A 23512-nucleotide genomic window follows, 5' to 3' on the forward strand; every position below is an offset into this window, starting at 1 on the left:
GGACTGGAACTCAAGCAGGTCAGGAAGCAGGAGCTGATGCAGAGGCCATGGAGGGATGTTTCTTACTACCTTGCTCACTCTGGCTTGCTCAGCTTGCTCTCTTATAGAACCCAAGACTTCCAGCCCAGGGATGGCACCACCCACAATGGGCCCTACCCCCTTGATCACTAATTGAGAAAACGCCCCACAACTGGATCTCATGTAGGCACTTCCCCAACTGAAGCTCCCTTCTCTGTGATAACACCAGCCTGTGTCAAGTTGACACACAAAACCAGTCAGTACGTGTGTGTGTGTGTGTGTGTGTGTGTGTGTGTGTGTGTGTGAATGATGTTGAACCAAAAACAAAACAAGTCATTCTTACTCATTGTAAAAATCTCAGCGAAACGATGCAGGAAGGCCAAGTCCACTGTAGAGAACTTTCCTCATCTGTTTTAACTAACAGCCTTATTTAAACCTTATTCAGATGTGTCTATTCACTGTGTTTGGGTATCATATGATTGGCCCATTTAAAGCATATAATTCAGTGGTGTTAGTTTGTTCAGAGTTGGACAACCGTCTCTACCATTTATGAATGTTTCACCACATCTAGAGGAAACCTCATGTTGCCTAACAGTGTAAACATGCACAGGGCTGCTGAACTCTGCTAAATAGGCCGTTTATGGTTTAACACAGAACCCCTCATTCCAGCCTCCCCAACTCTACCGCCCGGCTCACACACACCATCCTCTCTCAGACAGGGTATGCTCGCACACCAGAAGGCCCATTCTACCCTGTTCCTTGCGGGCCCTGGCTATGTGCCTGGACCAGTTAGTTGGGTGCTGGACACATAGGCAGGAAAACAAGATGCCCCTGATCACTGCTGGTCCCCAGCCTCTGGTACCGGCTGAGCCTCTCATAGCTCTGTCTCTGTGTGGCCCTGCAGAGGCAGGGATGAAAATGAGAAAACAAGCTAGGAGTAGAGGGTAGGTTGAGGGCTGAGAGCCCTGCAAGCTCGAAGGGCAGAGACAGGAGGTAGGAATGCATGATAGAACTGAGGGAGAAGAGTGCCCCCTCAGCATTTAGCTTCCGTGCAACCATGCAGAGCTGTGGGATCCTCCCACTACCAACAGCTTCTCTGGTTGTCTTACCTGCTAAAACTGCCATTCGGGGCCATTACCATTATTTTGAAGTTCCCTGTGCTATCAGAAGCAGCTCCAAGAATTGCTTTATTTCATGCTTAAAAGGTGGTATGTTCTTTCCTGTGGCAACAAAGGATTCAAACTGGATGACTTTCAGTAACAGAAACTTAACTCTCTTACAGTTCTGGGTGCCAGACACCTTAAATGAAGGTGTGGGTGGGGTGGATTATTTCTGAGGCCTCAGACTCAAATGTGTTCTGGTCTCCCAGCTCCAGGCTCCACCTCTGTTTTCACATAGTCATTCCTTCTCTGTGCCTTGGTGTTCTGTCTGCTCACAAAGCCTTCTTATAGAAAGGGCACCAAACATAGCCAAGATTTCCAAATAAGTTCTCATGCCCTCTTCTAAGCATCAGGACTTTAATACATCTTTGTGGAGGCCAGAGTTCAGTCCTGAAAAAATGGGCACACTTGTAACCCTGGTTCACAGCTACAAAAACTGAGGCACAGACAGGCTATGGTCCATAGAGACACACTCTCGCCACAGTGATTTAATGTCCAGACACACATACAAGCCCCCAGGCAGGTTCAGTACCAGATACAGGCCCTGGAACAAATGGCTTCTCTCATACTGACTTCCACGTTCTACAACTCCAGCAGGGTGTGCCCCAGATAGGTTCTCTCAGGTTCAGGGTACCCTTTTTGATCTCTAGGGAGAAGGCCCATGAGCATATTTTGGAAATAATAAGAATATAGATAAGAGAGCTTCAAGATTACCAGATGGAGCACCGGGGGCATTCCCAGAGGGTGGAAATATCAGGAGCAGGATTTTTTTGAAAATCTTTTTATAAATACTTATATCTAACTAAACAGGAAGCCACAACCTATTTGTCATAAATAGATAAATATTAATTTTTAAGGTAGCCTGAGGTGTTGAGAACAGTGCTTAGGTTACAGGGTGAGGGGGAAGCAGTTGGTGTATGTATATATGTATGTATGTATGTATGTATGTATGTATGTATGTATGTTGATCCATATCGCTCTCTGCTCTTCTTCCCCAACTCTAGGCCTGTGTGAAACTGGCCTGGGCTTCACAAACTAGGTAGCAGACTGATATCACCTAGATGACTCTATCTCTAGGTTGAAAGGGCTGTTCTCTTGGAGGGTGGGGGAAACTGAGGCACTGGATGTGCAGAACCAGGTAATCAGTGCCTAGCTCAAAGCTAGGTTTCAGTTGGACCGTCTTCTCCTCCTGTTTCATGGAAACGATACAGAAACGCCTCACCTCACATGTTCTTCAGCATACTGAGGCCCAGGGAAGCCCAGTGTAGACTCCTGAGTCCAGGGAGCCCAAAACGGAAGGCATGTGGTCATGGGCCTGATTTAGGCATCATGGAAGCCAGTGCCTGGTGAGACTGTCACTAGCAACTGGCTATACATCTGTCACTCTCCTTTTAGAATCCTGTTCACCAAAAAATGATTAATGTGTGAATGTGTATTCGTTGATACCAGCCACAGCAATCGTAACCCCTGAACTCTCAGCACATCGACACCGTGAGCTCCGTTTCTCACTGCGGTTGGCAGCTGATACACAGTGGAGTCCTGTGGGAGGTGCCTGGACCAACAGAGAACATGGCCGGCATGTGCCACCTTCCAGATCGAGGAGAGCAGCCAGCCCTCCCCCCTTTGTCATCAGAGGATACTTATTAGGGCCTTTCTTGTCTCTCCCCAGTATTGTACCTGGAAGGCTCAGTTCTTGTGTTTGAGGACATCTTCAAACTGATTGCATTCTACTGTGTCAGTAGGTGAGTACCCTGGCCCTACAGGAGGTTGTGGGGGAGGAAGTCCCTTCTTGTCTTAATAGAAGCCTGTTTGTTGCAGGGCACCCATCTGGTTGCAACAGGCATCTATGCAATTTTGGGTGTGTTTGTGGCATGGGAGAGAACAGAATCAAGAGAGGGGGGGATGCAGTGAGAGGGGACAGTCCCAGGTCTTTGCTCTGGTAACCACAAGAAGAGCTTCCTCTTCTCTTCTGGTAAGGACTTCTCTGCCAGGCACCTGTCCTTCAGGCTCCCTGTCAGTCTTTCCATTACCAGCACCAGGGACAGCTTGGGACCCTACAGACCAGCTTATGCCAGGGACTACAGAAATAGCTTCCTACAGGGACAGCAAGAAGGCCTGTTGTCCCTCAGTGAGCGGCAGCCTGGGATTCTTCCGATGGGAAGACCACCATAAGTTCTGCTCCATTCACTTGGAACTGGTTTCTGATCAACAAGAATTTAAAAATACATTTGTGACCATAAGCCAACAGCTGAAGCTGCAGGGCCTGAACAAGGGATGACTGGATGTTTGGTAAGATGGGTTGTAGTCCTTGACCCCAGGCTATCTCTGCTGAAATACATGCTCCACTCATAATTTCCCTCCCCGCCCTCCAGACCAGCAGAGCAACACTGATAATTACAGCTGAGGATACTCAAATCTGCCATTGCCTGGGGAAGGCTCTCTCCAGCATTTCATGAGACTCTAAGGGATTTTTATACCCACTACATTTTTGTTTGTTTGTTTGAGACAGGGTTTCTCTGTGTAGCCCTGGCTATCATGAAACTTGCTCTGTAGACCAGGCTGACCTCGAACTCACAGAAACCTCTGTGTTCTAAGTGCTTGGATTAAAGGCATGCACTACCACTACTCACTGTGACCTTTTAAAGATTTTTTTTTGTATGTGTCTTAATGTTTGCCTGCATGTATGTGTGTATGTGCACCTTGTACATGCAGTGCCCCAAAAGGCCAGAAAACAGCATCAGATCCCCTACAACTGGAGTCACAGACACATGTGAACCACCGTGTAAGTGCTGGGAACCAAATTATGTAAGTCCTGTATAAGGGCAGCAAGTGCTTGTACCATTGAGCCATCTCTCCTGCTCCCTCCAAATTGTCTTTTAAAACCTTGCCAGCATCCCCACAAGGATTATTCCTCTTACCCTCCATTATACAGATGAGGAAGTAGAGACTGGTAATTGGCAGAGTGAAGTTCTATCTAGAAAAAGCTGCACCACCAGGGCACCCTGCAGTAATTCTGTGCATTGGCCTGGCCAGCTAGATTCATAGGAAAAAACTGCAGAGGCAGAAGAGACCTTTGTGCTTTACAGCACATGGATGCATGGATAGATAGATAGATAGATAGATAGATAGATAGATAGATAGATAGATAGATAGATAGATAGATAGATGAGTGCATAGATGCATGGATGCATGGATGAATAGAAAGATGGATAGATAAATAGAAGGATGGATGGGTGGATGCATTCATGGGTAAATGGATGGATGAATAGAAGAATAGATACATGGATGGATGAATAGATGGATGGATCCATGCATAGATGGATAGATGGATGGATGGATGCATGGATGGATGGATGGATGGATGCATGGATGGATGGATGCATGGATTGATGGATGGATGGATAGATAGAGAGTCTAGATATTAAGCTAAATATTTAACACCTCAGAGCCTCAACCTCCTCATATCAAATGCTTTGATGCTGGATGAAGGGGAGTTAATGCCCATAAAGGAAGAGAGTATACTGCCTGGGACCCCATGGGCTCTCTCATTCCATCTCTGCCACTTGGACTGTAGGAGAGTTGTCTGGGTATCAGCTCGGTGTCCAGAGAGATTAGGAACCACAGTCATCAAGTTTACCTCCATCACTTCCCAGCCTTTCCTCCCCTGACTGCTATTTCCCCACACTCTAGCAAGCTGGTAGCTGTTTTCCTGTCTTCAAACTCCAGGGCTCTCTGAAGGAGATTGTGAGACAGAGATAGGCCTGACCATGTTCTGGGGAGGGTGTATCAGGCAACAAGGTCTGAATGTTGAGGAACTAGGTCTGGAATTGAGGCCAATCACCTTGCAGCAGCTATGTGACTCCCAGTCAATCATCTGACCTCTCCTGGCACCCTTGCCTCCTGTCAGAAACATTAACCAATAACACTTAGGTATGAGAGTCTGAAGCTTTTAAATTCTAAGATGCTCCAGGGAATGTGCTAATGCATGCTTGTCCATTCAGGGAATGTGCTAATGCGTGCTTGTCCATTCAGGGAATGTGCTAATGCGTGCTTGTCCATTCTAGACTTTTGTTAGAGCTGTGTATCCATCACCACACTAAACCCATGCCCACTGGTCTTCTCCACCACAAAGAGTGCTTCCCATTGGGCGCTCGAGCAAGTCCCTAAGAACTGGTGGCTGCTCATAGAGACATTCTCAAAATTAAGACCTCACTAGAGCAGGATCTCAACCTTCTCACCACGAATGCCTGATAAATCAGGAGGTCCTTCTCGGACATTTGTGAGACATACTCTCAAACAGTATGCCGAGATCACAGGTGCCAGACTTCAGAAACAGCCACTTCTTTGGAGGCCCCCAGTTCTTGTAAAAGCTTTCCAGTTCTGACAGTGCCCACAGGCCCAGTAATGAACGTGCAGAGCTGAGAGAGTGTGTATCTATATGCTTCATGCGGCTGACTCGCTTCTTTCTAACCTCTGTCATGGCCACACATCACAAAGCTGGTAGTGCCTGTACCCGGGGCTGTCCTGAAGATTTCTGATTAGGCCTTAGCAGAGTAGCCAGTATAGACTAGTACTCATGAAGTCATTGTCTGTGTTCTTAGTGGTGTTAGCAATGAGAAAACTGAGGCTGGGGTATGACTGACATCAAGTGGCACAGCCAAATTCTGAAGCCAGATTTGAACCCTGACATTGTATCAGGCCTGTAGTGGAAATGACCCATGTTGCTTCCCTTCAGTCTGTCCCCTCTGTATATGAACCTTGGTGGTCTTCTTTATGAAGCTGTAGAAGGCCTGCCTGGAAGGGTAGGGAGAAAGTTCTAGGCAGAGGAAGCAAGGTAGGCAAAGGCCCAACCATTAGAAAGCCCCAGGTAGCTTCAAGAGTGGCTCCGCAGAGAGGACAAGGCAAAGCTATGCCCGGCGATGCAGGGACTTCCTTTCATGGCTGCTATGAGCCATGCTGTTACCTATGGTTAAACAGTCCCAGAGTAACATGGCGGCAGCAGGAAGTAGGCTTGAAGGAAGAGAAGAGCAAAGAACAGCGAAGGGCTGCTGAAGTTATCCGGAGTCATGAAGAGATGTCACCCAAAAGGGAGGGGCAGCCACTGAAGGAAGGAGGTATGGCTGCAGAGATGGAAGATGCTGGGGCTGCCCTCCTGGGTGGAAGGATGCTTAGTCCCATTGCTTCTTGAACATATCCATGATGCCAGCTCCACTAAGACCCCTACCAGCATCATGGGGTCTGACCCTCAATACAACCCTGGTAAGGAGTCAGCGACCTCAAGTGAATGCCATTACCCAAATGAGTGCCATTACCCAAATGAGTGCCATTACCCAAATGAGGAAGGAAGGAGCTGTATAGGCCTGTCCTCCCTCAGATATGTCCCCACACAGTGGCTAAGCTACTCCACCTCCTCAGGGAGTGGCTCACTGGTCACACCCACTTCTGAAGATAGTTATCATCACAGAGCTTATGAAGCTCTGCTCTATATCAGTGGCCAAGTACTGCTGGCCCAGCTCTTGTGACTGGCTTTGGAAGAAGGGGATCTCATGGGAGTCACTGAGCCCTGAAGTCTACAGAGTCTGACTTCAATTCCAGGTAACTAGCATTGTGACCAAACTGAACAATTAAATGCTTGGTGTCCAGAGAATTAGAGAACCAGATGGTGGCATTAGAAAACCCCTCATAGGGAGATAGAAAATCAATTAGTGACTTTGTATGTAAGAAGGTAAGCTGTGCCAAATCCTTCCAGAATGTGTCCCATGCAGGTGGAGTAAGCCTTCTGTTGCTAAGCTTGTGTGAGTGTGTGTGTGTGTGTGTGTGTGTGTGTGTGTGTGTGTGTGTATGTATGTGTGTGTGTTGCTTTGTGTTTCTTAAATAGCCCTGGACAAAACTAAAAAGCTTTAACTAGAGCAGGGGCCTCTAGAGAGCTGTGTAGGTACCCAGAGATGTGTATGCTGGCCCTTCAAAGTGAGGGATGGTTGTTAAAGCATCCACTCTCAAGATCCCACCTTCAAAATCTCTGTCTGGGATTTAAAGTTCATCAGGAAATGATTATGCATGTATATACATAGCGTCTGTGGGTTTCATTAATTCACTGTTTGATAGCCTTTGTTTTTTAGGGGGAGCTATGAATCCCACCCACATGATTACTGCCCCAAGCCTGTGTATATTAAGATCTACTTGAGAGCTGTTTAAAACTGTCTGCTCTGTAGCTGCAGAGGGTGTCATTCATTAGTAGGGTACCTGCCTAATATCTTAAGGCCATGAGTCAATTCCTTACACAACACACGCTCACACACATGCACACACACTAATGTGGATTCTCCTGGGTCCAATGCTGTTAACCCTTGGGCTTGGAATCCTGCCTTCTTAGCCTCTTCCCAGAAGTTCTGATCAAGGAAGTTCACAGAATACAGATAGACAGATAAACATTGTAGAGTCCCTCAAAAGTGTCCAGTGGCCCTTTGGGTTTTGGTGGTTGACAGTGCCCAGACAGATGCCCACTGCCCTAGCACCCCAAGGAGGGCTTTTCTGGTGTTACCCCCAAGGCCTGGGAGCTTCACACATGGGTGTGACTAAGCCTGTTTTTGACCGCCTGCCTTTTTCACCTTCACGGTGTGCTAAGACTTCTTTAGTTACCAAACCACAAACTGGACAATTTGCATGTCATTGTCACTGACAGGGGCCAGTACTAAGTTCACTAGAGTGGACTGCTCAGCTGTTGTACTAAGATCAGAAGGACAAAAAGTGCTAGAACCTGGGGCCCATCTCTGTTGGTGTGTGAACGGGTATAAGCAAGCTTGGGGCAAGAGGACAGTGGAACAAACACTGTCATATCTCCAAGTATTCTGTCCTGTGGCCTGGCATGCTCACTAGGAATCTACCCAAAAGAAAAACTAGCCAAGTGCAGCCTCACCAGGAACTAAAAGTCTCACCGGTGTTGTTGGAGCCAGTGGCAGTGTCCAAATAGTTTTTGTCTTTGTTTTTTACTAAAAGAATCTAACCTTAGACCCAATCTGCATTTAAGTTTATACACTGACATTTACAAGTTGGTCTCTGAGCCTCCGGTTGCTTAATTCAGAAATGGGTCAGGCGGGCAGTGGTGCATGCCTTTAATCCCAGCACTTGGGAGGCAGAGGCAGGCGGATTTCTGAGTTCAAGACCAGCCTGGTCTACAGAGTGAGTTCCAGGACAGCCAGGGCTATACAGAGAAACCCTGTCTCGAAAAACAAACAAACAACAACAACAACAAACAACCAAACAAACAAAAGAAATGGGTCTAAGAAAAGGACCCACTTCCTTGAGAGCATTTGAGGGAGAGCCTGTGGAAAGGGCTAAGCCAGAACCCAGGGAAGCATAAGCTATGTGGTAGAATGAAAGAAAGAAGCAACCAGGGTAGATGTCCATCCAAAGAGGAGAACACCTGGGTCTCCCATGCTGTTCTTGGAGGCCCAGAAAGGGAAGAAGTCATCGCTCATGCAGTGGAAGGACAGGCACATTTCATTTTAAACACTTGGGCAATGTTTAACTCTGTCGCAGCAAGTATGGTTTTGTTTCTTTTTTCCATTGGTTTATTTATTCATTTTACATCTCAATCCCAGACATCAACACCCCCAAAACAAAGGGAAGAATGTTAGAAACCAAGTGCCCCACCCCCCCAGCTCACCCTCATCCACTCAGTACCAGCAGCATGTCAACACCAACTGCCAAATAGGACATGCATACCCTTTAAAGGTCCCACCATTACAGGCCCTCTCTACCTCTCTCTCTGGTCCTCATTCCGAGGCAGCCTTTTGCTGCCCCCATCCTCATAAATCTCTTGCATTTTAAAACAACAAGAATAATAACAACAGACCCTAGGGCTGATATGTAGCTCAATGGTAGACCATGTGTCTGCCACATGCAAGATCCTGTCTTAAGTTTCATTCCCACCTTTACCTTAGTCTCCACCCCTTACCTCAAAGTCTAGCATCTTTATTACATTTATTTGCCTGTCTGTTTATCTGGGTGCACATACCATGGTGCGAGTATGGAGGTCAGAGGACAGTTTGTGGGATTCTACTCTTTCCACCACATGGGTCGCAGGGATCTAATTCATCATCCTTGGCTGCAAGCACCTTATCTGCTGAGCTATCTTGCCAGCCATCCAAAGTCAAACACTTTTAACATTTTTAAAAAGTGAAGATAGCATCAATGTCCTTATTGCAGGCGAGTTACGAGGACCAGGTAGGAAGCCAGAGGCAAATTAAACAGCAAGGGATGTGTGAACCTGGATAAAGGTATTTTCTTAGCTGAGTGGTCTTGGGTAGTTCTCTCTACCTCTCTGAATACCCCTGTTACTGGCTGTAAAGCTGGAATGCATGCCTACCTCTGTGGTCTCTGTGCTATGATAATGACGATATATGACATTGCTCAGCCAGCTCCCCAATCCTGGATGGAACGAATGTCTGCCCCTCCCCCCACGAGGAGGGAGAGGGTAGGGAACTGGGAGATGAAACAAGACAAGCAGGCTGGGAGGGGAAGGGAGGCCAATGGTGTGGCTTTGAAGAGAATGTGTAATCTAAGCCGATACAAGCGGAGGGGACAGGTGTCTAGGGCCAGGGAGCATTCTGTACAGAGCAGTGAGTGTATTGAGGCAGGGTGAGTGGTGAAAGCCTTTGAAACGCTTGCTAGAGAGGTGGAGCAGGGCCCAGGCAACCTCCTGTGTGTTGGGGTTTGGGGCTGGGTCCACCTCAGCTTAAGGAAGTCAGTGAAGTGACAGCGTTAGATTACTGGCAGGGTGAGAGAGCTGGGTGGCCTCAGCTGGTCCCTGTGATAGGCACTTTTCTGGGAACAGGAACCATCCAAAGCCACACCAACTAGAGTCACCAGGTAAACTGAGGTAATGGGAGATGAATTTTGCCAACCTTTGAAACTGGAGATTTGGGTAAAGGATGTGAGGAGGTACTAAGATGGGAGAGTGATCCCAAGGAGGCCAATTTCTTTGTTTATGACTGGCTCAGGAAGAAGTGGGCAGGGCCCTGGGGGCCAGTGGCAGAGCAGGCTGTTAATCTTGGTAACCACCTGTTCTTGAGCTCTGCTGTTCTGTGCCTTCTTGGTCCTCTGGTCAATTTCTGCTTTTATGGAGGAGAGACAGGCTTGCAGGAGAGAGATGAGGAAAGAGGAGAGAGGAATGGCTGGAAGATGGTTGAATAGGCCCTGAATGCCAGGATAAAACATAAAATCAAGACATAAAATACATAAAACATAAAATCTCCTAGCTGGAGAGGCGGCCCTTGGGCTGAAGTCTGGAGGAGCAGGACCCAGCACCATCTTTCCATAGCCCACCAAAGTGCCTGAGGAAAATGCTTTTACCTTCTTGGTCTGTTTCCCTCTGTCTGAATGGTTGCTGGAGATCTCTGGAAGGTGCCCTCAACAGTTTCCCTGCAGCTGGTGATAGCCAGCTAAATGCTCATCATGGAGGCACCCCTCCATGCTTGCTGCCTCTACATGAAGGGCAAGGGTCAGAGATCACTAAATATGCTTAAAGGAAATATGGGCCTGGCAAGGAAGGAGAAGCAAGGGGGTCTTCTCTGTGCCCCCAGGGTTCTTCCCAGGTCCCTGAAGCAGGCATGAGATCAGGATCTGGCAGCTCCCTCAACTGCCACCTTATCCTTTGGCCCCAGGGAAATGTCCGGCTTTCATGGAAGCCCTAGTAGTCACAGGATGTGAGGCACAGGTCTGGACATCTGGATGCTTGTGGAAGGAGACTGGCCCCTCTAGTGCCTGATCTGTGACCGTCCTATCTTCACAGAGACTTACTGCCCTTCACTCTACGGCTGCCCCAGGCCATCCTTGAAGCTAGCAGCTTCCTCGAACTTGAGACCATCTCCAACCTGGGCCTGGGTAAGTCCTCTCTGTAGACCAGAGAATAGGTGGGTATTGAAACAAAGGGGTACTAGGATATCCCCCATTATATTGATCAGCCTTCTCTAGAAGAATAGGGTCGTCTTAGTGTCCTATTGCTGTGAAGAGACATCATGACAACAGCAACTCTTTTTTGTTTGTTTGTTTGTTTGTTTGTTTTTCTTTTGTTAGATATTTTCTTTATTAACATGTCATATTTCCCAGTTTCCCCTCCGAACAACAACAACAAGAAGAACAAATCCCTGTTCCCTGCCCCTTCCCCCTGCTCGCCACCCCACCCTCTACTGCTTACTGGCCCTGACATTCCCCTACACTGGGGCACAGAACCCTCACAGGGCCAAGGGCCTCTCCTCCCATTGATGACCGACTTGGCCATCCTCTACTATACACATGCTGCCAGAGCAAGCAGTCTTACCATGTGTACTCTTTGGTTGGTGGTTAAGTCCCTGGGAGCTCTGAGGGTACTAGTTAGTTCATATTGTTGTTCCTCCTAAGGGGCTGCAAACCCCTTCATCTCTTTGGGTCCTTTCTCTAGATCTTTCATTGGGGACCCTGTACTCAGTCCAATGGATGGCTGTGAGCCTCTACTTCTGTATTAGTCGGGTACTGTCAGAGCCTCTCAGAAGACAGCTATATCAGGCTGGATTGTCCTTCCTTCAGTCTCTGCTCCATAGACAACAGCAACTCTTATAAAGGAAAGCATTTAACATTGAATTGGGTCTGGCCTATAGTTTCAGAGGTTTTTTAGTTCATTATCCTCATGGAGGGAAGCATGGTGTCTTACAGGCAAGATATGTTGCTGGAGTGAGCGGAGCTGAGATCTGCAGGCAGCAGGTAGAGCAAGACACTGGGCCTGACTTGAGCTTCTGAAACCTCAAAGCCCACCCCAGTGACACAGTTCTCCAACAAGGCCTCCTAATCCCTGTCAAGTAGTGCCACTCCCTAATGACCAAGCAGCCAAATATATGAGCAGATGGGGGCCATTCCTGTTCAAACCACCACAGGAACTAATAGAATGAATATTCCATTAATAGTTACTATTCCATGAAATAGTAACAACAGTCTCACACATGAAAGGCTAAGAACCTATGTGTTGCTGGGGTTCCGAGGCCCAGTGCAGTGGCAGTCTTGGTCCTGTGGTGGCTGTCTCACATTGGAGAGGCCAAGAGCCCAATAGTTACTCAACCACATGGCTGGCTGCTTCATCAATCCCAGTCTGACACCAAAGGCCTCCAGAGGTTCTGCAGAGAGTCACTGGTCCTCTCCACAGCGGAATCCTGGAAACCCTGGTTATCATAGCTGCACAGGAATCTGTAACGACAGCAGAACCCAAGGAAGGGCCAAGCAAGCAGAAGCTGAGTCATCTTTCTCCCACCATGCCCTGTTGCATCTGGGCTGCTAGCAGAAGGCACCGCCCACATTTGGGGGTGGATCTTTCCACACCAGTTGAGACAATCAGGACATTCCTCAGGTGAGGCTCCCTACTCGGGTGATTCTAACTTGAGGCAAGTTGACATTAAAACCAACCATCATACCAATAGTCTTGGCAGAGAGGCCTTGGGATGACACCAAGCTGGATCCTGAACTTTAGTAGTGTGGGAGCCTACCACCCCTCTGGCACAGACGTGATGAGCCACTGAGTAGGAAGATCCTCAAGGTTCTAGACAGAGGGGCCCATGTGTAGCCAGGGACCAAAACCAGGATGATCATATTAGAGGCAGCCCTGAGAAAAACGCAGCCAACACCAAGGCAGTTCCAAAGGGCTGGCCAACATCATCCCTGCTTCTTTTGTCCCAGTCCCGGCCCTGTCACAGCCCTCATCCAAAGGAAAAACATCGTGGATGCTGTTTTAATCAGGGTTACTGTTGCTGTGATAAAACACCGCAACCAAAAGCAACTTGGGAGGAAAGGGTTTATGTGGCTTACCTATCATCATCACTACATCGAAGGAAGTCGGGACAGGAACTCAAACAGGGCAAGAACCTGGAGACAGGAGTTGTTGCAGAGGCCATGGAACGGTGCTGCTTACTAGCTTACTCCACACGGCTTGCTCAGCCTGCTCTCTTATAGAACCCAGATGACCAGCCAAAAGGTGGGCTCCACCCACAATGGTCTGGACCCTCCCACACGGGTCACTAATTAAGAAAATGCCCCACAGGCTTGCCTACAGCCCAATCTTACGGAGGCATTTTCTCAGTTGAGGCTCCCTCCTCTCCAATAACTCTAGCTTGTTTCGTTTTGACATAAAACGACCCAGGACAGATGTGATGGGAAACTAGAGTGTGCCTTCATGCCCTTGGCTATCTCTCTGCTCAACCAACCATCTCCAAGAGTGGGGGTGAGGGCGTTGGGAGCATCCCCAACTTCCATTCTTTTGCATAACAGTATTAGAAACCCAGACTTCCCGGGTTCTTCCTACTGAAGTCTCTGAAGGCATAGGCTTGGACAGTGCTGACTTAGGGCTGACCATCATCCATGCTGGCTCTGAGGAAGACAAGATCTCAAGGCTGAAAGCTGCTGAGACTCTAGGCCAGTATGCGCTGGGGACAGGAGTGTTCCTACTTCTGTGTGATATACAAAGTTATTTGTTTACGGCAGATGTTTGAACAGCCTCTGTGGCCAGTGGTAGGGCAGAGGCCCAGGACTTCAGCACCCAGGCCCAGGACATGTCTGTAGACAAAGCCTTTTTATTAAGGTACAGCTGTTGACTGGACACTGTCTGCAACTGACTACAGCACCAGAAACACTAGGCGTAATAGACACCAATGTTGCCTGAACAGAAGAAAATTAGTCAAGGCTGAAGAGCCAGATCACAGGGGAAGTCAGGAACAGACCTCAGACCAGAGAAGACACACACACGTGCTAGCTTCCGAGCCAGGCTGCTGTCCTCCTCCCAGAGGGGTCTGGAGACAGCAGTGTAAGAGAAGAGTTCACATCTACTTCACACTGCCCCTTAATTTAACAGACCCCGCTATACTGGTCTACCAAGTAACTGGGAGCAAGCACTGAACTTCACATATACCCACTGGCCCTGTTCTGGGACTCAGGCAGGAGTCCCTGGGGCTGATATCCAAAGCTCCTTGTAGATTCCTCCTGCAGGAACAGCCTGGGAGCATTTGCTGAATGGAAACAAGCCACTCTGCTTAGGAGAACTGAATTCCTGGCTGGAACATAATGGCCCTGCTCTCAAGAGAGTGTGACCTCAAGCATGGCGTGAGCTAGAGATGAAAGTCACCACGCAGGAAGCCAGGGATGGCGCAGACTGGCCTGTTGGCAGTGACTTCTTTGATAATGGGACGTTTAAAAACCAAGCATGTGTCTCCCGAGGAACCACCTGGAAGGTTCTGATCTGATGAAGTATCCCCAGTGCTGAAGACACAGAGCCAGGCTCAACAGATTGACTTGTACCCAGAGCCAAGGGAAGGTTGGCTTTCCTGTCCATCTGAACAAATGAAGACCTGCAACTGCCAGACACCTGGCCCTGGCACATGCGAGCCACAGCCTTGCCAGCCTTTCTGTGCTCTCATGATAACTGCGTAAGAGTCCAGGTGCCCAAGACACTGTACTAAGCACACTGAGTGACTCTTCTACCAGGCACATCCAACCTTCTGACATTGTAAAAAGAGGCTGTCCATTATGAAGCTCACCCATAAGGACAAAATTACAAAAAGAAAAAAAAAACATAAGATTTTAAGTAACTTGATGATTTTGTGTTGGGCAGCATTCACAGTTGTCCACAGACTCATGCAGTCAAGGACTGCCTGTTCAGCAGAGTGTTGAAACCTACTCAAACTTCCACGGAGAATTCTGAGAAGTGGAGGGGAGGGCCATCGGGCTTTGTGGGCAACAGCCTCTGCTCTTTTCTGTGGCCTTCTGTGTTCTGCAAGCTGCTCTGAGTCCTCCAAGCCAACAGGCTCCGCCTCTAACCCCACCCCCACCCCCACCCTGCCATTGTTTCTCAAAAGGAGAATTGCGGTTTTACTAGCCAACTTTGGTTTGGGGGAGGTCTTGAGGCCAAGTGTTCCCTTGATCGGGTCAATGTTTCCAAGAGACCCAAAAGCATGATATGAGACAAGTTCATTATTCCACTTTTTATATCAAAAGAAGGAGGAGGAAGAGGAGGAGAAACCCATTTGATAAATTAAGCCATGGGAGTCAAGGAACCTAAAGAGCTTTCTCAACTATAAATAGAAATGAAGCAATGGCTCATGGTACCACACGTATGGAAACATGTTTGGTGGAAAAAAGCCAGCCTCGCAGAAGCACATGTGAGACTCCCATTCTAGGTGTGCTCAGAGGAGGCAAATCCATAGACACAGAAAGCAGGTTAGTAGTGTGTCAGTCACTTTCTTATTCCTGTGATAAAACACTGAACAGAAGCAACTTGAGGGAGAAGCCTGTTTGGGCTCATGGCTTAAGGGAGCACAATCTATCATGGCAAGAGTAGATGGCAATGAGAACATGTGAATAGGACATCTTCTACATCTCCACCAGGGAGCAAGGGAGGGCCAGAAACAGGACCAAGCTCACCTGCCATGACCCACTTTCCCCACCAAGGCTCCAGCTCCTAAAAGCACCACAGCAGCTAGACTAGGATCACCAGTGGGCACCAAAAGTTCAAACCCATGAGCCTGTAAGGGATGGTTCACATTCAAACCATTAACACTGGATGGGAGTGACTGATAACGGATGGACTGCCTTGGAGGGGGTAAGGAGGTAGCTATAAAATGTCCTAAAACCTATGACAATGACAGCTGTGCAGCTATGGATATATAAAGCCACCCGGGAATTTTTTTTTAATAGATGAATTATGTGAATGATGTTCCGGTTGAGATAGTAGAGGGAAGTAGACTTGGCTTCCTGTAAGTGGATGTGATTGGAGCTGGATTCACACTTGGGCTATCTAAGTGGGACCTCTGTGCCCTCTGTCGGCACCCATTGCTGTCTGATCCTTTCAGCCTTGTTCACTGCTTCCCGCTCTTCAGCTCCCTCCTCCCCTTGCTCCAGGTCCAGTGGAAAATAACATGGCAGCAAGCCCTCCCTCTGCATCGTGCCCTCTGAACACTTCTCTTTATGGCATCTTTCTTCTTTTGAGAAGTCCCAGCACGGTGTGGGTTCCTTTTTAACTGACAAGACCAGAAAAAGCCAAGGTTGGAAAATCATGCATAATCGCCCCACTGCTGCAGAGACACAGTTCTGCATTTTGCCTTTCGCTGTTGTGTGTGAGACTACGTGTGACTTTCAGTTGTTTTTCTTATACCCAGAGTCAAGAAGCATCTAGGCGGTGGCAGAGGTACTGGGTTTGCAGTGTGCCCAGTGATCTCACAATTATTCTCAGTGTTCTGAGGCGTATTTCCTTCTTCTGTGTCAGTGGCTGCATTTTGTGGCACTTGGTTTGGGTTTGGCTTTCATGAGTAGACTAAGCCCGGCTGTTTGGACGGGGATGATGTCACCAAAGCAACGTTATCCTCATGCAGGCTAAGCACTGTGAGATGGCTCTAGAGTGTTTGTTCATGAGTCAACACAAGAATAGCCAAGCTTAGACTTGGAAGCACCGGCATTCAGCAGTGCAGGGTATAAAGGATGCTTTCCTGAGCACAGGGGCCTTAGCCAGCAGGGTCCACAGAGCTCACACAGGGTTGAATCCAGCACTGAGATGTGTGCAACTGATTCTAAGTGCAAAGAGGGAAGATGATTCTTTATGGTGCCTCTCAGCCATGCCTGAGGCATATTAGTGTTTGAAAGACAGGGAAGCCATGTACTGTGTAGTTCTCCCAGGTCTGCGTGTACTTTGTTTTTTCCTTTATAGCACACAATGAGAATATTTCCTAGTTAGTGGATTCTTGAGATTGAGGAACTGGGGAGATACTTCAGTTGGGAAAGTGTTTGCTATGCAAGCATAAGGATCTGATTTGAGCCCTCAAACCCACACTAAAACAGTCATGCATGGTGGCCTGCGCTTGTAATCCCACCACTGAAGAGATAAAAACAGGTAGGTTCCTGGCCAGCCAAACTAGCTATTTGGTGAATTCCAAACCAATGAGAAACAGTCTCAAACTGCATGGTGGAAAACAATCAAGGTTGTCCTGTAGATCCACAGGCACACACATGTACCTGCATGTGCCCACATACACACCAAACAAAACACTTGACGTGGAATGAAAGTCCAACAACCCATCTTCGGGTGCTACAAAAGTCTGTGTCCCCTGAGTTCCCTGGACTTTCCAGCCATTCCCATGGTTTGTGAATCCTTACTTTGTTCTCAGGCACCACAGTCCAGAGCTTGGCACATTCCAGGTTCTCCAAGCACTGCAGGTATCAAAGCTGGAAAGAGGTACCCGCTGTCCAGTTTCAGAAAGCCTTGGCACCAGCAAAATAGCTCCCTCCATCAAAGGAACAGGCCCTTCTTTACTGGAACTTGGGTGGCCGAGCCAAGGCTTGGCATGGTGCCACCAGGCTGTGGTGCCCACAGCTCTGCCAACTGCTGGGACTGCATGACCCAGTGTTCTGCTTCTCCAGCCTTAGCTCTCTACAAGCTGCAGAGAGACTTTCCAACTTCCTTATTTTTTGTTTTGTTTCAAGCATAAAGCTCTGAATTGCCTCAGCCCTGCCTCCCTTACACAGCCCCCGGCCCTGAGATGTGGCCCCGCCAGTGCCCAGCATCACCCTCCCATGGAAGTAGCATTGCCTTAGAAGCCTGTGCCCTGTGAATCCATCATTCCTGTTCTGGGGGGCAGGCAAGCAATATTCTGAGCTCTGGATCTGTTCCCTGAGCCCCATTGCCTATTCTGTTCTGGTGAGATGCTATCAAAATGTAGAGCTGCGTTCTGTTCTGTGCCAGCTAGGAACCAGGTCTAGAGCTGTGATGAGCTAGCTGGCTATCAGTCCTTCCCCATCTGTAGCTTTCCACTCTCCTTTCCTCTTTCTCTCAGTGTCTCATCTCCTCATCCTCCCATCCCCCCTTGATGTTCCCATGTAGCCTGCTAGCCTTGTCAGTGTGTCCTCTCTCCTAGAGGGGACCACTCTGACTAAGCTGGTTCACTCACTAGTGTTGAGTGCTCATGCCTGGCCCATTCATTGGCTCATTCATTGGAGCATCATCCCAGAGATGCTCAAATGGGAGGGGCATCACTGCTGGGCTGAAGCCCAGAGTGTGATGGAGCATTCAGACAAAAAGCATAGAAAGGCAGCCCATGATGGTGGTCCCTGCAGTCAGAGTACACAGTAGGACTAAGAGACACAGGCATCCTGCACACGTCAGGAAATTTACTCTCCATACTTGACCTTCTAGTCTTTGAAGATGAGTAAGAACCTAGCAGGTGGGGAGGAAAAGAATTCTAAGCAGAGAGAATAGCATCAGTCTGGACCCAAGGATGGGGCAGCATGTGTCATGTCCAGGAAGAAGTGAAGAGAGGATGAAGGCTCAGTAGATAATTCCAGAAAAGATATGTGGGGAGCAGATCTCATAGGCCTTGAGTGATCTAGGCAAGCAATGATGGGAAATCATGCTCAGGCATTGATGGGAAGTTCTGGGCATCTGCCACCCTATGACTTCGTCCTTCAACCGCATGTCTTAAGGGATGTGATGTGAGCACAGAAGAAGCTGAGCTCGATTTACTGGGAACACTGACTGGTTCACCATCAGGACTGTAAGCCCAGCTGCCTGATGCTTCTCGCTGGGAAGACTTCAAGGGGACTGGATTGCTGTGCTGGGCTTACATAGACATGAGTACAGTGTTCCTGATGCTTATTCCAAAACACAGTGAAACCAGCTGTGCGTCTGAACACCAAGAATGGGTCACTCAGGGGTCAGATGCTATCTTGGAGGGGAAGGCCACAGCCTGGCTGTCATGACAAGTGGCCCTAGGGCCGTGGGAAAACCTGATCTGATCCTTCTTACCCTGTGGCTATGATGTTTGCATATTGCTAAAAAGACACACGAAAGGTCACCATCTTGATACTGTGGTGACAGCTGTGTCTCCTGGACTGGCTGTCAGGTGCAGCAGAATCTGTCTAGAACCAGGTTCCATGGTGACCACCATGCTCCCTTCCATAAGAGGCGCTCACAGTTGAATAGGGCACAGCTTGCTTTCTAGCCTGGGTTTGTACCCTGCTCACATTGATGGGCGTACAACCTTAGGCCACCAAGGTGGCCAAGACCCATGTCATTGAGCATGCCATCAGTAGAACTGGCTCACACTTGGCTTTGCATGCCCCTGCCATCCTGCTACATCTTTCAGTTCACCATCAAGAGCCTCTGGTGGCTGTGCTTGATGGTACAGGTCTGCCATCCCAGCAGCTCTGGAAGCTGAGGCAGGAAGATTAAATGTTCAAGGATAGTCTGAAAACGTTTTTGTTTGTTTGTTTGTTTGTTTAGGGAGAGATATCTCTGTGGTAGAGTATTTGCCTTGTATGTGGGAGACTCTGGGTTCAATCCCTAGTACCACAAAGAAAAAACAAAGGGGCTTGCTATGTTCTTACAACACGGGGTGTGAGCCACCAGCCACATGCTGGCGGGCAAAGCAACTGAAGCAGGAAGTGGGGCAAGTTCCTCCAAAGAAGCCTGTGGTGCAGTGGGGGGCTACTCTGACCTGTTCAACCCCCAGCACCCTGTGACCTCAGATGAATGCATTTTTCCTGGAGTCACTTGCTTTCCTCTGTAAAGTAGGGGCAAGACCTATGACCAGAGGTCAACAAGACGGTCCCAGTACAACTGCAGCCCATGGTTGGTCTACTGCACAAACCCTGACTGTTCCCTCCTGGTGTCACACTTGGCACTCCTTTGCATAGTGGTCTTATTGAGGAGCCATGGGAGAAAGAGTCCTCCATTCTCCCAGGAATCCACCCCAGCCTGGCTCATGTCCTTCCTTCCCTTAAAATGGTCACACTGAGCAGGATCTGAGAATAATGTTTCTCTCCGTATGGAGCCACTCTCATGAGCTCAGAGTGACCTTTTCTCCAGAAGTCATATTGTAGCCCTGTATCTTTTGAAAGACCATGTGCATCCCTGAGTTTGCTGGAATATGGTACCCAGAGGCCAAGATCTCTCAAGTCAGGCCTTGCCTGATGGCTTCTATCACAGATAAGGCTATGAGGACTGGTTGATAGATACCCAGCAGGGCGGGGCTTGCTCAAAGGTAAAAGCTGTGTCCTCACCTGCCCACTAGCCTAGCTCCTCAGTATCAAGACTTTGCCAAGTCATAGCAGCCAGCAGTGGGCAGATACAGGTCCAGTTCTACCACCCAGAAACTCTCTGGTTCCCTTTTCCCGTGTGTGCCAGCTGCAATGGCCATAGTAAATTCTAGTCCCCTTTTATTGTAGGGTTCCCTCACAGCACCCTGGGATGTTACTGTTGAGACGCCCACTGGGGAGACAGCTAACCCAAGACCTAAGATGCAGTTTTCCCGGGATACCCAGTGAATAGCTGCAGACACCCCAACGCTGTAATCTCTAGCACAGGTGTTCTTCAACACATGGACACAGAACTGAAGCTGGGCCTCTCATGCCCGCCCCTCCGCAGCTCAGCTCCACCCTCAGCTGGCGGGTGCACAGGGGACTTCCCCTCCAGGCAGGAAGTGGTGGGAGAAGTTTGAGTCCAAGAAGGGAAAACAACCTTACGCAAAAGCCAGGACCCTTCCCCCACTTCTAGAAGGAGAAACGGGACTAACTGTCTCTGCTGGTTTGCTCAGGTTTCTGGGACTCCTCGCTGAACTCTTCAAGAGGCCCTGCAGAGCCACTCAGAAGCCTAGCCCCTGGGACCCCTGCATCCTCCAGCCTCCGGCCTACAACCCATTACTCAAATTGTTCCTGTGAAATCGAGCTCTCGGTGGGAAATGACCGCCTGTGGTTTGTGAATCCTATTTTCATCGAGGACTGCGCTCTACCGGCTGATCCACCTCCACTGCCTACTGGCAGCTACCCTCCACGCCCTGCGCCCGCCACCCCGGATGCTACCTCACCCACCTCCAAGGGGTCCCCACGTCGTCCCCCACCTCCACCCCCGTTACCCGCAGTTCCTCCTACTGGCCCTGCACGGCCTCCTGTGCCTCCTGCACCGCCTGTTGGTCCTTTGCCCAACTCCCCCCTAACCCCCACCTCTCACCTTGCACCCCATGCACCTGGCCCCCCTGGTCACTCAAACCAACCACCCATGACAGCCTGTGAGAGTCTCCCACGTCCAGCTGTAGGCCTGGGCCCCTTTGGAGAGGAAGAGACAACGCCTGGGACAACTCTCAGCCCCTTGCACCAAGCCCCTCCCCATCCACTACCCCTGAAGAAGGCTCTTCCAGCAGCTCCTCCCAGGAGGCGCATTTCTGAGAGGGTATCTCTGGAAAGCCAGAATGTGGGGACTTCAACAGACAGGGACCACTCAGGCATTTCTAGGACAGCCTCTCTCAACATTCCTCCCCAGAGCACCGTAAGTAGCTTTGGGGACAGGCCTCCAAGGACCACGGAGCAAGACCGGGACACAGAAGCCAAAGCCAGCCATGCTGACAGCATACCAGTGCCTCCTGGGAAGGTCAAACAACCTCCCATACCACCGCCAAGGAAGAAGCGGGTCTCCCGGCAGCTGGCCTCAAGCCTTCTCAGTCCCTTGGAGAGCCCCATACAGGAGGCACCCTCTGAGAAACCAGCACCTGGTGCATCTTGGGAAGGTTTGAGTCCTGCCCGGCAAGCTGGGATGCAACACCTCCAAGTCCAGACCAGCGCCGGTCCTCATAGCTCTCCAGAGTTCAAGGGTTCCCAGGCCTCACTCTCAGACAGCCTGGGGGTGCCGGCCTCAGCCGCTGACCAGGACTCCTACTCAACCAGCAGTGCGGAGGAAGAGCTGGAGTTCAGCAGCCCCAATGTAAAGAAGAAGCCCTCAATGATCCTGGACAAGGCCCGCCATCGCCTCAGCTTTGTCAGTTTCACCAGCGTCTTCCATGCCTTCCTCTCCAGCGACCGCAAACTGTATAAGAAGGTGGTGGAGTTGGCACAAGACAAGAGCTCCTACTTTGGCAGCTTAGTACAGGACTACAAGGTGTACAGCCTGGAGATGATGGCCCGCCAGGCATCCAGCACCGAGATGTTGCAGGAGATCCGCACCATGATGACTCAGCTCAAGAGCTACCTGCTGCAGAGCACCGAACTCAAAGCCTTGGTGGAACCCACCCTGCACTCGGAGGAGGAACTCGGTCAGTGGCAGCTGGGATGGTGGGAAGGAGGGAGAACGGTATATAAATACATTTAGGTGCCCCTGGACACAGAACAGCATCTGGAGCCCCTTTGCCTTATGCCTTCTTTCTCCTTCCTCCCCAACTGTGCCACAGATCTCCTGGGCCCAAATCCCTGTCTCAGGCACGACTTCTAGGGTGTCAACTCCAGGGAGCCAACTTTCCTGACTCCTGGCAAACATCCCACCAGCCCTCCCCTCCCCTATCAGCCTCAAACCGCTGTGATGACAGGTTTGATTTTTCCCTGCAGCCTACGAGTCTGTATAAACAATGAAAAGACTCAAGCAGACCACTGGGCTATATAACTGGGCGTCATAGCACCTCCCTGTAGTCCCAGCATTTGAAAAGTGAAGGCAGGAGGATCAAGGCCATTCACAACTACATAGTGAGTTGGAGGTCAGCCTGGGCTTCCCTGCCTAGCAAAGAAAAACAACAAAACAAAAAAACCGTATTGAGAGATTTTGGAATTACCTTATACACATTGCCACATTGCTATTCCTCCAGGCACTGCCTCCTTGTGGTCCTGAGCCTTTCTTCTTCCTCCTCATCCTTCTCTTCCTTCTCCTCCTCTTCCTCCAACTCCTCCTCCTCCTCCTCCTCCTCCTCCCTTCCCCCCGCCCCTTCTTCTTCCCAGTCATGAAGAGCATCGATCGGTTCTGGACTCAAAAAGGATGCTTTGAGATACTTCAGGATGATGGCTTATAGTGAGAAGGTCCTAGGAGAAAAAGAGTGTCAAGTATTACCTTCCCTGGGGAAAATGAGCTTGGATGGATGGATGCATGGATGCATAGATGCATGGATGGATGGATGGATGGATGGATGGCTCCTGAGAACAGCTACAGTTGCCCCGCCACCTTATTAGGGTCCAGTGGTAAAGTAACAAGTGATATGTTGAGGTTTAAGGCTGGCAGTTGCCTCTTCAGGAGGCTATAGCTATGTGTCTACCCCACCAGGGATGGAGGGCTCACTTGGGCAGGATGCTCTGGGTGGTGCATGCGAAGGCCACCCACACAAACCCCTGACTTTTTCCACTAACAGTTATCATGTCCCAGAGACCTAAGCATTGCCCGACAGAGCTTCTCTGGGGAGGAAATGAGTTATATAAGTAACCCGTCAGCACTATACCTCCACCTGTTATACAGGGAAAATCATGGCAGCAAGCTAGCTAATCCTACGTCCCTCCTGCCCTCAGGAAGCTCTCATTCTGACAAA

The 23512-nt window shown here is 49.4% G+C and overlaps 1 protein-coding gene across 1 annotated transcript in view; it reads left to right on the top strand.

The window, feature by feature from the left end:
- The window catches only part of Rin3 (Ras and Rab interactor 3), a 113088-nt gene that overhangs the window by 69044 nt on the left and 20532 nt on the right, over positions 1-23512 (top strand). The window contains exons 5-7 of the mRNA XM_031357480.1: positions 2848-2920; positions 10972-11063; positions 20774-22261. Of these exons, the coding sequence (XP_031213340.1) occupies positions 2848-2920; positions 10972-11063; positions 20774-22261 (1653 nt within the window). The remainder of the gene's footprint in view (positions 1-2847; positions 2921-10971; positions 11064-20773; positions 22262-23512) is intronic.

The sequence above is a fragment of the Mastomys coucha genome, unplaced genomic scaffold (assembly GCF_008632895.1).
Source record: "Mastomys coucha isolate ucsf_1 unplaced genomic scaffold, UCSF_Mcou_1 pScaffold6, whole genome shotgun sequence".
Lineage (NCBI taxonomy): Eukaryota > Metazoa > Chordata > Mammalia > Rodentia > Muridae > Mastomys > Mastomys coucha.